General features: G+C 37.2%; 1 protein-coding gene across 2 annotated transcripts in view; it reads right to left on the bottom strand.

Annotated features, from left to right (window-relative positions):
• The window catches only part of LOC110455002 (dmX-like protein 2), an 88,092-nt gene that overhangs the window by 65,145 nt on the left and 7,032 nt on the right, over positions 1-15,915 (bottom strand). Inside the window, exons 2-5 of one of the 2 annotated variants that reach the window (XM_021504866.1) lie at positions 10,658-10,783; positions 8,049-8,120; positions 7,091-7,117; positions 582-660 (exon numbers count right to left, since the gene is read on the bottom strand). In XM_021504866.1, the coding sequence (XP_021360541.1) occupies positions 582-660; positions 7,091-7,117; positions 8,049-8,120; positions 10,658-10,783 (304 nt within the window). The remainder of the gene's footprint in view (positions 1-581; positions 661-7,090; positions 7,118-8,048; positions 8,121-10,657; positions 10,784-15,915) is intronic. The other variant, XM_021504868.1, reaches the window with a different exon arrangement.

Here is a 15,915-nt window from a genome sequence, read left to right as displayed (position 1 = left end):
TACTGTATTATACTAACTCAAAGCTTTATTGCCTTGGTCTCTATTTACTTTAAATTAATTGAATAATTTTTTCAGATTGTTCCTTATATGTAACATTGGTGAGAATTTAAATTTGAATTTACTCCAGGGAACAACCAAGCGCTATTAAATTTTCATTTATGATAGTGCCTGTATAGGTCGTCATTCAAGAGATACTTTAATCTTCCTCATAAATTAACTCGAAAAAATGTGCATGCATGTGTGTCTCACAGAAGTGATTTATAGTTCATGGTAGTTGTTTTACTTTGAGGGATTTGCAACCATGCCACTTATATGACATTACTACTACAAAATGTATCATCTAACAGCCTTTAACACTCGAGCTTAAGAATATTTCAGATATATGAAGAAAAGTTGAAAATTCTAAAAAAAATTTTTTTTTTTAAATAGGAAATGTTAATTGGAACTTTTAGGAAAAATAGCACTACCACCCCCCTCATCCACCCCACCCACCCCCTACCCCCACCCATTTTGTAAATCCTGTTAATTAATACACAAAGCAAACAACTGAGTAGATATACAAATCGGATATAACAACTTACCCTCCATGTTCCAGGTGATACAGTTGATAAAACAGCTTGTCTCAAACATGGCTGTCTGGTACCACTGGTAGTCCAACTTCTGTGGACAAAGCAGAAACTGAGGCTTTAGTGGTAGATATATGTTTGTGTACAGTGGGTCAACATGTCAGTGTACAGTGGGTCAACATGTCAGTGTACAGTGGGTCAACATGTCAGTGTACAGTGGGTCAACATGTCAGTGTACAGTGGGTCAACATGTCAGTGTACAGTGGGTCAACATGTCAGTGTACAGTGGGTCAACATGTCAGTGTACAGTGGGTCAACATGTCAGTGTACAGTGGGTCAACATGTCAGTGTACAGTGGGTCAACATGTCAGTGTACAGTGGGTCAACATGTCAGTGTACAGTGGGTCAACATGTCAGTGTACAGTGGGTCAACATGTCAGTGTACAGTGGGTCAACATGTCAGTGTACAGTGGGTCAACATGTCAGTGTACAGTGGGTCAACATGTCAGTGTACAGTGGGTCAACATGTCAGTGTACAGTGGGTCAACATGTCAGTGTACAGTGGGTCAACATGTCAGTGTACAGTGGGTCAACATGTCAGTGTACAGTGGGTCAACATGTCAGTGTACAGTGGGTCAACATGTCAGTGTACAGTGGGTCAACATGTCAGTGTAGAATAGGTCAACATGTCAGTGTAGAATGGGTCAACATGTCAGTATAGAATGGGTCAACATGTCAGTGTACAGTGGGTCAACATGTCAGTGTACAGTGGGTCAACATGTCAGTGTACAGTGGGTCAACATGTCAGTTTACAGTGGATCAACATGTCAGTGTACAGGTGGTCAACATGTCAGTGTACAGTGATTCAACATGTCAGTGTACAGTGGGTCAACATGTCAGTTTACAGTGGATCAACATGTCAGTTTACAGATGGTCAACATGTCAGTGTACAGTGATTCAACATGTCAGTGTACAGTGGGTCAACATGTCAGTGTAGAATGGGTCAACATGTCAGTGTACATAGGGTCAACATATCAGTGTAGAATGGGTCAACATGTCAGTGAAGAATGGGTCAACATGTCAGTGTACAGGGGGTCAACATGTCAGTTTACAGTGGATCAACATGTCAGTGTACAGGGGGTCAACATGTCAGTTTACAGTGGATCAACATGTCAGTGTACAGGTGGTCAACATGTCAGTGTACAGAGGGTCAACATGTCAGTTTACAGTGGGTCAACATGTCAGTGGACAGTGAGTCAACAAGTCAGTGTAGAATGGGTCAACATGTCAGTGTACATAGGGTCAACATGTCAGTGTAGAATGGGTCAACATGTCAGTGAAGAATGGGTCAACATGTCAGTGTACAGTGGGTCAACATGTCAGTGTACAGGTGGTCAACATGTCAGTGTACAGTGGGTCAACATGTCAGTTTACAGTGGGTCAACATGTCAGTGTACAGTGGGTCAACATGTCAGTGTAGAATGGTTCAACATTTCAGTGTACAGTGGGTCAACATGTCAGTGTACAGTTGGTCAACATGTCAGTGTACAGTGGGTCAACATGTCAATGTACAGTGGGTCAACATGTCAGTGTAGAATGGGTCAACAAGTCAGTGTAAAATGGGTTAACATGTCAGTGTACAGTGGGTCAACATGTCAGTGTACAGTGGGTCAACATGTCAGTGTACAGTGGGTCAACATGTCAGTGTAGAATGGTTCAACATTTTTGCAACACAGACATGTCTACCTACAAAGGGTCAACACTGTAGTAGATATCTGAGGGTACAAGATTCAATATTGTAAGGTATACGTATAAAGGATAACAAATAAATTTCCTGTGACTTAATACAAAATTATTCAGAAACTCAGTGACATTAAAAAAAACACACCAAATGAACAACTAATTTTAGGTTCAATTTGTACATCATATTACATTTATCTGATGTTTGCACCACTGTTGACTTTATTCCTATGAAGATATATGTTATATAAATGTATATAATAGTATAGATATATGTTATATAAATGTATATAATAGTGTAGATATATGTTATAATAATAGTGTATGTTGTACCAGTGTCACTTTCTCGTGAAGAGTTATTTCGTTTAATTGTACATACATATAATATTGCATGTATCAGTATCAACTTCCCATGGATTGAAACAGATATGTTATATCTATGTATATATAATATAATGTTTTATATACCAGTGTTGTTTTCCAATGATACGGTATAAATGTATATAATAACACTCAGACGTTGATATACTGCCAAGCTACCATTTTAGGGGTTATTTTATGCCTAAGTTGATTGATTGACAAGGAAATCCTAGACCACATCAATAATGCAAAAGAGTATCACTTATAGAACACTTAAGACCGAGTACCCATGGAAACTGCAGCCTCCGCATCCCATCTTAACATGCACACACTTGAAGCCCAGTACTTTGTTACAGCATATGTCAGTAGTTGTGTCGGGAAATTGACAGCATTTTATGTTTTTCTTCAACAAACATAGAACAACAAGAACCATCGGAACTCCCGTAGACCGTCACTTACAGACCATACACAGAATACTTCATTTACCAGCACCTTTATAACACATGCATTATAATTTCTTACCTTCAGAACTTTTCTTAGTAAACATTATGTAAAAACCATATTTTTATCCAATTTTTATCCAATTTTAAGAGAGACAAATGTACCTCTAAGCTGTGACCGGATAATTTGGTCACAATCTACCTATTTGACATAATAAGTGTGCCATCCCTTGTAAGTGCCCCCTATCCTTTTCCTGGTCCAAGCTTTCAACTCCTCCCCAATGATTCACTGACTTTCTTGAAAAAGTGTCCATTATAGCTATTTCTAATGAATTTTGGAATATTCTGCAGTTACACTTATTTTCCATAATATGCTTAGAGCCCAGGGCACTTACTGCATCAAATATGGTATAATTTCTTTACAAAACGATGCAAATTGAAACTATGTTTTTATTGTGCAATGCTTTTCTACTAAAGTAAGTCATCACCATTAGCTGACTATGTTTCTCTGTTGTGACTTTATAAATGAATGGCGTGTACATTTGAAACGATGAAAATTTACCCCCTTATTTCCTTGATATATTTAAATTTAATGGGTACAGGAAGAAAGACATAGATTCTAGTTATATGGATAATAATAATAGCAATTTGAGATTCTTAAATACCGCTATATCACAACCTAGTTCATAGGTCGTCTCAAAGCGATTCACAAATTATTATCCGTGGTTATAGGGCCTTTGCAACAAGCCAATACCTTTCTCAACTCCCTGGGAAGTATACAGCCGGAGCTGCCATTTCGGCACTAACAGCTAGCATTAAACAATTCTAGCACTGCCCAACCACATACTCATTTACAGCTGAGTAGACTGGAACAAGCGGAGTAAAGTATCTTGCTCAAAGAAACAGCACTGTGCCGTGACTCGAACCCTCAACCCTTCGGTCATGAGCCCGTCGTCCTACCATTAGACTACCGTGGATATATGACATGCCACTATAACAAATTGGCCCAAAAGCTAACTTAAATTAATAATGTTAATCTTCATGTTTGACAGGAAAGCATCTGAAACAAAAACCTGAAACAAATTCTGCAGTATCAATACCAGGAAAACACTGCCTACTTTTATCTTAANGGAGTATTACTATTGGGAATGGATCTCAACTATTTCAAAGTAATCACTCCTATTTGGTCCCCTTTGGGATCAGTCCCTTCTCTTTCCATCAGCACCACCTAGAAAAAGTTGCTTAAGTAATATGGCTAAATTACACCCCAAGGGACTCTTTGTACAATTTTGAATGCCCAATTCAGGATGTTTCTATTAAAAGGTGAAATTTTCATTCAGCAGTTCATCAGAAGTAGTTTGAAAAATTTGTTGGCAGATAGAGGACATGCAGATAAAGGATGAATGCCAAAGTACGTCATAAGCTCACATTGGATCAGGTGAGCTACGATAACTACTATTCATGTATTCATGTACAAGAGTTGTATATAAATTCTTACTTCTTATTTGCTAATGATTCCTCAAATAAGAATGGATTATAACCTCAACAAAGCGTTTCATCCGTACACTTGAGGTTACTTTTTACAAAGTTACGAGAAAATCAAAAGGAAAGGAGATTATTTTGATGCATCATTAATGATACTGAAGAATAAACTTATGTGTATGACTATTTATTGTACCTCTGAGTACATCGTTCCAATAATACTGCATGCTAGCTTACTACAGATCCTTTTTATAAACCCATGCCCTACACCACACAGTCAAATGACATTGAATACTTGGCCATGCATTTTTGATAACAACCGATTAGGATCCTATAGACATGCATACATCAATGTTATTACATATATGACCGATATCCCCAAAGTACGATGCCATCTGAAACGGGACCAAACCTGATTTGAATCTCCGAAATATTGCCATGCTGAGGAACATGACGACGAGGATGAAGAAGAAGAACATGAAGATGAGTCATCGTCCGAACTGCTGTCAGAATCCTACGGGAACAAATATCAACAAAATGGCTGCTGGTTTGTCAAACAAGAGAAGAGGTTGCTCAATCGTCAAAATTTCCACAAAATGACTACTTGGCAAATGATAACATGTTGTTTGTCAAAATGTCTGAAATATCTGGTTGTCTGTCAAAATGTCCACAAAATGACTGCTTGTTTGGCCAATATTTTAAAGTATCCTCATTTGTCAAAATATCGACAAACTGGCTGTTTGTTCGTGAAAATGTCAACAAATAAGCTGATTGTTCGAAAAAAAAATCAACAAAAAGACGACAGACTTGACTACAAGAGGAAAGGCTTATATTCATATGGTTCTATTATTTTTATATGATTATGAACCACTGTAGTGAAAATTTTAAATACACCATTTCTGAGGCAGAAATAAAGAAATGCTTTAAATACACAAATTAACTCATTCACCCCTAAAGACACATTTGAGCTCTTCTAATTCAAAGGTTTGAATGGTTCATTATAAAATTTCAGGGGTGAACAAGTTAAGTGTTAGAGGTAGACTAGCATCTCTACACAGCCTTGCAAATCTGCTTTTACTTCAGACTTAATGTTAACTTAGCTGGCAATTCAATGTTAAGAAAAACCTACAATAGAGCATTAAGTAAAGACACACGATGGTATTATAGGTTCTTCATGGATGGTTGTTGTTCAATGACAATCCGAGAAGAAATAACAACACAACATATTTTCTGATTATGTGATATTATAATCAATGGTATGAACTTTTCATTGTTGATCGTATTTATAAAAGCCTGAAGTACATAAAAAGTTTGCCTCCATTATTATATAAGCCAGGTACGTAGAACTAGCAGTTTTGGATCCAATACTACTGGTAAAGATATGTGAAAATCTTTTGTGTAGTGAACCCGGTCTTATCCGACATCTTCATTTCTTAACAATTTTAACACTAAATGATCTACTCCTGCTCTTACAGCCACCTCTATTAACCCTTTCACCACTGTAGACCAAAATGGACTCATCCAGATCAATGCATGGTAGAGTCTACTAAAGTTACATAGGGGTGAAAGGGTTAAAAGACAAACTGTGTTAAGAGACCACTTTCAATGTCTCCAAGTGTAGTGACTAGTGTTTACTGAACCTGTCATAAGACCACCTGTGTTTAGAGACTATTTTTTGGACTTCCTAGGCCGAGGCTCTTAAGATAGATTTGACTGTTAAAACATTTTTTTGTTTGATAGCACACTATACATAGTTAGAATCAAACTTAACTACAAACCTGCCTACTTGTCTAAACTACTTAGTTCCCTGGAGATTGGCAATGTATTTTGATAGAGATAAATGTTCCCTTTATCTCAATATATTGTAACAGCTACTCTCTTAATCTCAACTATATATATAAGTACAGAAAAAATCACCCTTTTTCTGAATTCATTTCATACAGATTATGAACCAAACTTTTTGCATTTCTTTACACTTTAAAATTCCAATCTGAAAGACTGTAAGCTTATCAAAAGTTTAAAAAAAAATTGTGGCTAAGGACAAGTTTACTTTCAAATTAATTGTTTTCAGGTTTTCTCTTGCCTTCTGCATAAGTTTAATTTTTGGATCATGTAAAGACTCAAAGCCATGCTGATTTCAAACATTGAGGTTAATGACTTATTTATACCATTACTTAACTAAAGGTCAAGACTTAGTCTTAAACTAATCATTTTATTATTCTTGCACTTATCTTTAATATCTCTGTTCTGTTGCTGGTGTTTATGGAATGTTCACAACTTGTTTGAAACTGGAAAAATAATCATAATGCTTTGGACATTTTAATTTAAGTTGGGGATGGGGACTCAATTTCAGGCAACTTCAATGTGCAATTGAACAAAAATATGTTTGGAAGTTTGCTTTCATCGGTTTGTCTTATCTATACATGAAGATGTTGGTAAGACAGGGTTCATATTAATGCCAGTGCGTAATGATAAAGAGGACATGTTGATTTTACTACAAACCTCATGATCATCATCAAAATCAGTCATCTATTTGGTAAAACAAAAAGTATATAAAAACAGCAAAAACACTCAATATTGCAGTGTGCTAAAATGAAAGCAACTATGATTTTCATCAATATTTCATTAGTTTAACACCCAAACTGTAACATTTGTAACCCATTCTTTCCCAGCATTCTCTAGAATCAGTATGAGTACACACACATAGTCGTTCATTGATTTTAGTTAGTAGGCAACCTATAAATAGACATCATGTCAACAAAATCATGCTTCAAGCTCAGAAATTTAGCTAAAATTATACAAAGATTATTTTTTTATTAACTGTTAAAAAAAAGATGAGGTGAAATTACAATAACTGTATAAATGTTCATTAAAATGGTAACTGATTGATCAGAAACTAATATTTCAATTATACAAAGACAAATCTAATTTCTTTTTTCCTTCAGGTACATAAATAATAATAGATGAGATGAAAAAATTACCAATTTAAAATGAGAAAAAAAAAGTGATTATCAAATGTTAGCTTTTATCTAATTTAGCAATTTATAGCAAAGATATTATTAAAGAAATACATTTAGCAACAAAATCAGCGTAAAATACCTCGCAATCACAATAAAAATAGCTTCCTCCTAATGGCCAACAAGTTACAACCTATGTTTTGCACAACGTGAAACAGTGGGTTCTTACAGTGCTCATCACATTCACATATAGTGGAGCAACAAATACTAATACAGCTCACAACTAAGTTTAAAAGTAATTCAAATATTTTGTCACAAAATTTTACATTTTAGTAACAAACTGATTTGTAAACATAAAATTGTGAAAAATAAACAAGAACAGTTCCTGTTTTGTGGTATAATTGGTACATTTATTTTGTATAAGATTTCATGCAGTGAAGAGAAAACAACAACAGAGACACTGACAGAATTAGGAAAGCTCCTCCTGAACTCTGAACACTTACATGGGTGCTCTCATGGTGAAGGAGAGGGGTCGGCTCAAACACATACACCTTGTTTTGATAGGAGGCTGCAATCTGTAACAAAACACAAGATTTTCAAAGATTTGATATTGATATGTCATAAATTTTTCAGTATATCTTTGTGCTCCCAGAATATCAAAATATGGAATGAGTAAGGTAATACCTAGCAGGAAAAGAAACTGAACAAACCATCAAATTAAAATTCCTTTATAAACAATGCATTGTAAACTCAAAATGTATCTCTTCTGAAGCCGTTAAGCATTTAATAATAATAATGATCTCTCCTGAAAATTATCTCTTCCAGGAAATGGCATACACAAGCACCTTTTAAAGATAATAAAGAAATAACAACAATCTACAGCAAATACCATGATCAGCATCAATTTAGCAGGGAAATTACAGTGAACAAGAACCAAGTTGTATGAACTTGTAAAGGTGGAGACACGTAGAATTAAGTCTGGTGTTTCTACACTGTAGAATTTAGCTGTGTTTATCTCCCCTTACCAAATTCAACGTTTCGTATACATAGTACGGTGGATATCTCCCCAACAAAGTGTGATGACAGGTAAACCAGTGTTTATTTGCGCTTATTTCCCCTGACAAAGTGTACATGGTGACGAGAACACCAGTGTAGATCGGTGTTATCTCCCCTAACAAAGTGCATGGTGACATGTACATCTGTGCATAGATGAGGTTATCTCCCCTACCAAAGTGCATGGTGACATGTACATCTATGTATAGCTTAGGTTATCTCCCCTAACAAAGAGCATGGTGAGATGAACATCTGTGTATAGCTTAGGTTATCTCTCCTAACAAAGTGCATGGTGACATGTCCATCTGTGTATAGATGAGGTTATCGCGCCTTACAAAGTGCATGGTGACATGTACATCTATGTATAGCTTAGGTTATCGCCCCTAACAAAGTGCCTGGTGACATGTACATCTGTGTATAGCTTAGATTATCTCCCCTAACAAAGTGCATGGAGACATGTACATCTGTGTATAGCTGAGGTTATCGCCCCTAACAAAGTGCATTGTGACATGTACAGCTGTGTATAGATGAGGTTATCTCCCCTCACAAAGTGCATGGTGACATGTCCATCTGTGTATAGATGAGGTTATCGCCCCTAACAACGTGCATGGTGACATGTACATCTGTGCATAGCTTAGGTTATCGCCCCTATTAAAGTGCATGGTGACATGTACATCTGTGAATAGATGAGGTTATCTCCCCTAACAAAGTGCCTGGTGACATGTACATCTGTGTATAGCTTAGATTATCTCCCCTAACAAAGTGCATGGTGGCATGTACATCTGTGTATAGCTTAGATTATCTCCCCTAACAAAGTGCATGGAGACATGTACATCTGTGTATAGCTTAGATTATCTCCCCTAACAAAGTGCATGGTGGCATGTACATCTGTGTATAGCTTAGATTATCTCCCCTAACAAAGTGCATGGTGACATGTTCATCTGTGTATAGATGAGGTTATCGCACCTAACAAAGTGCATGGTGACATGTCCATCTGTGTATAGATGAGGTTATCGCCCCTAACAACGTGCATGGTGACATGTACATCTGTGCATAGCTTAGGTTATCGCCCCTATTAAAGTGCATGGTGACATGTACATCTGTGCATAGATGAGGTTATCTCCCCTACCAAAGTGCATGGTGACATGTACATCTGTGCATAGCTTAGGTTATCGCCCCTATTAAAGTGCATGGTGACATGTACATCTGTGAATAGATGAGGTTATCTCCCGTAACAAAGTGCATGGTGACATGTACAGCTGTGTATAGATGAGGTTATCACCCCTAACAAAGTGCATGGTGACATGTTCATCTGTGTATAGATGAGGTTATCGCGCCTTACAAAGTGCATGGTGACATGTACATCTGTGCATAGCTTAGGTTATCGCCCCTATTAAAGTGCATGGTGACATGTACATCTGTGTATAGATGAGGTTATCTCTCCTAACAAAGTGCATGGTGACATGTACATCTGTGAATAGATGAGGTTATCTCCCCTAACAAAGTGCATGGTGACATGTACATCTGTGTATAGCTTAGGGTATCGCCCCTAACAAAGTGCATGGGGACATGTACATCTGTGTATAGCTTAGGTTATCTCCCCTAACAAAGTGCCTGGTGACATGTACATCTGTGTATAGCTTAGGTTATCTCCCCTAACAAAGTGCCTGGTGACATGTACATCTGTGTATAGCTGAGGTTATCGCCCCTAACAAAGTGCATGGTGGCATGTACTTCTGTGGATAGATGAGGTTATCTCCCCTAACAAAGTGAATGGGGACATGTACATCTGTGTATAGCTTAGATTATCTCCCCTAACAAAGTGAATGGGGACATGTACATCTGTGTATAGCTTAGGGTATCGCCCCTAACAAAGTGCATGGTGGCATGTACTTCTGTGGATAGATGAGGTTATCTCCCCTAACAAAGCGCATGGTGACATGTACATCTGTGAATAGATGAGGTTATCTCCCCTAACAAAGCGAATGGTGACATGTACATCTGTGTATAGATGAGGTTATCTCCCCTAACTAACTGCATTGTAACACCTGTGCATTACCTTGCCGGTGTCCGTGGAACAATCAATACAGTTGACCTTAACATTTCCATGAGTGACCCCTGGGATTATCTGAACTCTCTGGAAATCACTGGCTAATATCACAATGTCACATCCCGCAGCATATGCCTGAAAATACAAACAGATTGTAAATTATACACATCAACTATATATCAAATCAGCTAGTTATTTCATGATGTCATATTCAAAAGCATACACCTGGAAAAATTGATTGTAAATGATACATCTGGAAATACAATGTACATGTAAATCTTTTATCGCATCAAAAGTATCATTAGTCAAGCATATTATCATGAATGTAATCAATTTCTTCAATCGTGTTTAAAATTCTGTACATAATACAATCGCGTTTAAAATTCTGTACATAATACCAAATTATGTCATGTGTAAATTAAACTTAAGAAAGTATGCCTTTAAAGAAAGAGTAGTCAACCCATTGGAACTCACTGCCAAACCACGTCGTCACATCACCAACACTAAAAACGTTTGAAGCCCGACTGGATAAGCACTGGGGGAAACCAGAATGCTATTATAACCATGAAATTGATAATAATGAACTTATTAACTGTCGGGGTGTCAGCTTAGAGTCTGACGATACACCTGATCTGGATATATAGGCATATGCCTGCGTCCAGTACTATTATATTATATTATTACTATTATATTATATTATTACTATTATATGATATTAAAATGTGGGTCATGAAAACCCCTTTCACAATTCAGTAGAAGACACTTAGCAGTCTAAAGGTTTTGGTGAAGTAGTATGTGTGGTGCATCCTGGACAAAGAGATGTACAGGAATTCAAGGGCCATCAGTCTGTATCAGATCCAGTATCAGAAACTGACAGTCTGTCAACAGGAATTAAGGGGCCATCAGTCTGTATCAGATCCAGTATCAGAAACTGACAGTCTGTCAACAGGAACTAAAGGGCCATCAGTCTGTATCAGATCCAGTATCAGAAACTGACAGTCTGTCAACAGGAACTAAAGGGCCATCAGTCTGTATCAGATCCAGTATCAGAAACTGACAGTCTGTCAACAGGAACTAAAGGGCCATCAGTCTGTATCAGATCCAGTATCAGAAACTGACAGTCTGTCAACAGGAACTAAAGGGCCATCAGTCTGTATCAGATCCAGTATCAGAAACTGACAGTCTGTCAACAGGAACTAAAGGGCCATCAGTCTGTATCAGATCCAGTATCAGAAACTGACAGTCTGTCAACAGGAACTAAAGGGCCATCAGTCTGTATCAGATCCAGTATCAGAAACTGACAGTCTGTCAACAGGAACTAAAGGGCCATCAGTCTGTATCAGATCCAGTATCAGAAACTGACAGTCTGTCAACAGGAACTAAAGGGCCATCAGTCTGTATCAGATCCAGTATCAGAAACTGACAGTCTGTCAACAGGAACTAAAGGGCCATCAGTCTGTATCAGATCCAGTATCAGAAACTGACAGTCTGTCAACAGGAACTAAAGGGCCATCAGTCTGTATCAGATCCAGTATCAGAAACTGACAGTCTGTCAACAGGAACTAAAGGGCCATCAGTCTGTATCAGATCCAGTATCAGAAACTGACAGTCTGTCAACAGGAACTAAAGGGCCATCAGTCTGTATCAGATCCAGTATCAGAAACTGACAGTCTGTCAACAGGAACTAAAGGGCCATCAGTCTGTATCAGATCCAGTATCAGAAACTGACAGTCTGTCAACAGGAACTAAAGGGCCATCAGTCTGTATCAGATCCAGTATCAGAAACTGACAGTCTGTCAACAGGAACTAAAGGGCCATCAGTCTGTATCAGATCCAGTATCACAAACTGACAGTCTGTCAACAGGAACTAAAGGGCCATCAGTCTGTATCAGATCCAGTATCACAAACTGACAGTCTGTCAACAGGAACTAAAGGGCCATCAGTCTGTATCAGATCCAGTATCACAAACTGACAGTCTGTCAACAGGAACTAAAGGGCCACCAGTCTGCATCAGATCCAGTATCAAAAACTGACAGTCTGTCAACAGGAATTAAGGGGCCATCAGTCTGTATCAGATCCAGTATCAGAAACTGACAGTCTGTCAACAGGAACTAAAGGGCCATCAGTCTGTATGAGATCCAGTATCAGAAACTAACAGTCTAGTGTCATTATAAGATGTACTCACATATACAATCTGGTAACTGTAAGTGATCACGAGAGTATATAAGATATCTGACTATCCCAGACAAAGTTATGCATTGTAAACAAACTGCCAAACCTCAGTAAGTAGTGCAGCACAACACCTAATTTCAGTACACCAGACTAACAATAAAGAAGGATATTCTTGGCCCTATATTCCAGGTGTATTTCACTAGTCAGAAACCATTGTTAAATAAATCATGTAATCGCACTGTGAATCAATCAGGGTGTCAGGAACAGACCTCTTTGTGTGCTTATTATTAGACAGATCTTTTCTTTTCTACCCATCTATTAATTTCCAGTGTCATTTTATTTTGTGACATTAGACTTGATGACATGACAGCCATTTCTTTTTCAGCAGATTACATATTACCTAGTCTTTGGAAATGATCAATACCAAACTAGGACCAAACCTTGTATACACACTTCACAATCTACTGGCTGCAGCAAAATTTACTAACACTTCTGGGTTTTTGAATTTGTGCATATAATAAGTGGTTGGGAATGAAAATTTTACTTACTTTGTACATATATATATCAGCCTATACTCTAGATATAGTGTCAAAATGCTATTAATAGCAACCTTGACATTTGCATTCAGGTTTCCTACAAAACTTATCTTAAAAGCAATTTTCTACTGACTACAAAAAGGATTCAATAATTAAGCATGAAATCTGTTCATGAAACTACATCCTTTAGAGACTACTGGAATCCAGGTTAACAGGACTTGTTATAACATTCATCTTTGTGACAGAAAAAAAAGCATCATCAATATCAATTTTATATTATGTCTCAAATCAATGTAATCAATTGAGATTTACCGGTAATGTAATTTTTGTAATAAAATTCCTTTTTTTCTCAATTTTCTTTTTAACATTGATCTGAGACAAAATCCTATCAATTGTTTTCATGAGAAACTTCCATCCATCACCGATAATTTTGTTCCCAGAAAACTATCAAGGTAATCTGTGTTTATTTTAGGAACTTGTAACCTGATCTGTAACAATTTAAACGTCTACACTCCTCATCCCTATCAACTTACGATTCCGCAACAGATCTAAATGTCACCTGTCTCAGTCAGCTTAACTAATTTTCCCCAACTTGACAATGTCAGAGAATATGTGTAAATTTAAAGTCTGCTGCATTTGTATACTTTCTAGTTAGAATGAATCACAGAACCCTTTTTTTCGATGTTTGCCTGGTCCCTACATGTGTTACAAGCAGCATAACACATGCTGAATTCAAGAACAAATTTAGTGAAAGAGTTTGTTACAGTTCTAGGAAATCATCACTGTTACTATTTGATCATATACACTGATACATATTGTCTTTGTATATATATTTACATTTTCCTTGGACCCATTGACGAAAATGACATTCATTTTTGCATAACACAGGTGACCTCATCACCGCATATTTGATACACTACAATGACAGTAGCACAGGGCAAAATTGGTACACGTCCGCCGTCAAACAGCCCTAGATGTAGTTTAGTTATGCTAATATGATTAACATTAAACATGATAGGCTTCTTTTTTAAGCTCAAATGAGGTGTGTAAGGTACAATATGATAATATATATATCCGACTTGTGTAAATTAAACAAATTAAAATTTTGAAAATGGAACTATATTCAATTTGTTTTGTTGTCATGCTGTTGCTAGGACTACCAGCGAGAGTTTCAAATTTTCCCGCGAATAGACTCTGTTCATTCTACTGAATTATGTCCTCATGCATAAATAGAAAAAAATGCTGGTATTGTTTTTATTTATGCTTGCATCGGAAAATTCAAAGCACTTAAAAATGTAAATATACGGAATGAAATTTATTTTATTCAACATTCATGAGGTCATAACAACATCGGCTTTCTGGACATACTTACCAAGAATCGTGTAACATGACCAGAAAGCCAGTGTTGTAATATGACCTCATTAATGTTGAAAAAATAAATTTCATTCCTTATATTGTACTTTATGTCTCAGCAATTTTAACTTCTAAATACTCAGCATGCCTCTGCAATTTTTATTTATAAACTGAGAAGCATTCATTTTGAAATAACATTTATCACAAATTTTTTTCTGAAATAACTTGAAACATGTGATTGCCATTTGTATTAATACAGTGACAAAGAAATGTATTACTAGGCAGGACATAACAGTAACACAGTAAGGCTATTTTATATGTCTCCTGTAAATTACATTATAGATTGCACCACACCATAAAACTAGAGTTCCAAGTAAAAGACATCTGAGGCTGTAACACAGGGTGTGGCGGAATAACTTGGCCGTCTATAATCAATAGCATGTAAAATTCATTACATTATTCTCGAACTGCAATCTCAGCAAATTATCACCCACAACAGTTTCACGACAATGGTCTGTAGAGCAATGAGCACAGAGCCTCACCAGACCAGCAGTATTCTCAGGTGAATTTTAAGATCTCGGGGATATGGGAATATTGGTCAGGAAAGAGTGCAAGTGACCAATAATTGGACAGACTGTTAATGAGGTGGCCAGCTCCCCATCTTGGCTCCTCTATAGGCCAGATCAATGACTCCTGTGGGTCCCAGCTTTCACTTATACCAGCCAATATTTAATTTAAGCCATTAAGAACAATACAAGAGGCCCATAGGGCCTGTATCGCTCACCTGGATATCTAAGCAATCATGGCAGAATATTCTCCAAATGAGATCCAAGGGAATATGCCAGACCCCAAGGCCAATCCTTGTAGCATATATATCTGTATTCGATTTTTCATGCCCAGCAACTTTATGTATGGTTATGGGGTGCGGATCTCAACTGGTTCCAAGCTGTGACTCAGAAACTAGGTCCCTATGGTTGTGGCCAGACCCCAGGATCAATTCTAATATTGTGACTGCATTTGTCTCTTTTTGCCCAGCATTTGTATATATAGTTTCGGGGTGGGGATGGGATCTCAACGGTTTCAAAGTTATGACCCAGGGGTTAAGTCTGCAAGGGTGGGGCAAACCCTGGGGTCAATTCTAATATCATGACTGCATTTGTCTCTTTATGCCCAACAATTGTATATATAGTTTTGGGGTGGGGATCT

The sequence above is a fragment of the Mizuhopecten yessoensis genome, unplaced genomic scaffold, assembly GCF_002113885.1.
Source record: "Mizuhopecten yessoensis strain PY_sf001 unplaced genomic scaffold, ASM211388v2 scaffold8123, whole genome shotgun sequence".
Taxonomy (NCBI): domain Eukaryota; kingdom Metazoa; phylum Mollusca; class Bivalvia; order Pectinida; family Pectinidae; genus Mizuhopecten; species Mizuhopecten yessoensis.
The sequence above is the reverse complement of the archived record's forward strand: the minus strand, read 5'-3'. Positions and strand labels throughout refer to the sequence as shown.